The sequence below is a fragment of the Bison bison genome, unplaced genomic scaffold (assembly GCF_000754665.1).
Source record: "Bison bison bison isolate TAMUID 2011002044 unplaced genomic scaffold, Bison_UMD1.0 scf7180017857952, whole genome shotgun sequence".
Classification (NCBI taxonomy): domain Eukaryota; kingdom Metazoa; phylum Chordata; class Mammalia; order Artiodactyla; family Bovidae; genus Bison; species Bison bison.
Window position 1 is genome coordinate 9,056 of NW_011488525.1, and position 1,370 is coordinate 10,425.

At 39.3% G+C, this 1,370-nt stretch overlaps 1 protein-coding gene across 1 annotated transcript in view; it reads right to left on the reverse strand.

Annotated features, from left to right (window-relative positions):
- EDA2R (ectodysplasin A2 receptor) overlaps positions 1-384 on the reverse strand; it is a gene marked incomplete at its 5' end in the record, with an annotated part of 5,063 nt that extends 4,679 nt beyond the window's left edge. The window contains 1 exon segment of the mRNA XM_010861699.1: positions 99-384. Within this exon segment, the coding sequence (XP_010860001.1) occupies positions 99-384 (286 nt within the window).
- Between the last annotated feature and the right edge of the window lie 986 nt (positions 385-1,370).

Sequence of the window (1,370 nt, forward strand, 5' to 3'; positions counted from 1 at the left end):
TACTCCCATACCTTAATGAACCAGGTCCCATAAACTCACAGGGTCACCCTCAATTATCTCTGAAGTCTTGTGCCCATTGCTACCCCCAGATAGTCTACCTCTGAGGCTTTTCATCACTGTAGGGAAAGTCCATTAACTCTCAATCCCATAAAGTTCCTCTATCCAGCTAGTCAGAAACTTGTTCCTGATTCATGTAATATGTGAAGCAGCTACCCTTACCACGCTGGCAATGTCTGTTGAAGAACTGCTTGCAGTAGAGGAAGAAGAGCCCCAGGAAGGCCAGGGTAAACACCACGAGCAGACTGCTCACCAGTGCAACAAGTGTGGCCTCCTGAGGGGATACTGTGGGTACATCTGCCTTCACTAAGCTCAGCTGGAAGGCACCTGTGAGACAAGAAAGTGGGGGAGGTCAGTCACTATAGGCAGTCAGTAGTGATCCTGACACTGGGTCTGGACTTCCTCAGGCCAGCACCCTCTCCCTAGGGTATTCTTCAATTAGGGCTGCTAAATTGGTTCTACTCCCTTGTAGAGCAAGGAAAAGTGTACAGAACAAAGTGAGGAATTCAAATATATTGCTGATATGGTATAAATTAGTATAGCTACTTGAAGATTCACATATCTTGTGGTCTTTCCATGTCACATCTAGTTATATAACCTAGAAAAATAGAAACAAACTAAAATGTTCATCAGGGCACAGGATAAATAAATCATGATATAATTCTATAATGTAATATTATACAGCATTTGAAATAAAAGACCTATATGGTTCAATATAAATAAACCAGAGGGGAAAAGTAAACTGGAGAGTATATAGTTTGATATCATTTATGCAAAATATTACAAAATTTAAAAATAGCATATATTGGCTATCAATATATATATGCATTTGCATGTATCAAAATATGGTTGGAGAGTATGGCAGTCATAATGCTCACCAGTTATCCACATGCTTCTCTACATATCCCAAATACCCTTGTAGTAAGGCCATCAGAGTAATTCTGGCCAATGAACTGTGAGTGGGAGTAATATATGTTACCTTCAGACTGAAATAGTTAACAGCTAATATGTCTGTCTCCTCTATCTCTTACCCTGTCCCACCAATGTGGAAGTCACATAATTTGATGGTATAGTCACAAGATGGGAGAAGACCTTTGCATAGCAAAAAGCAAACTTTTATTATATTAAACCACTGAGATTTGGGAGTTTGTTACTGCAGTATATCCTACCAACAAGATACACACAATTTTATGTTACTGGTTGCCTCTGGGGAGGTAAAGAAAGACTGAAACTCAGAAAGGACAGAAAAATGAGCTCTGTTTAACCTGTGGAATCTTCGTTTTAAAAAATATCTGAAGCAAATATGTACGATT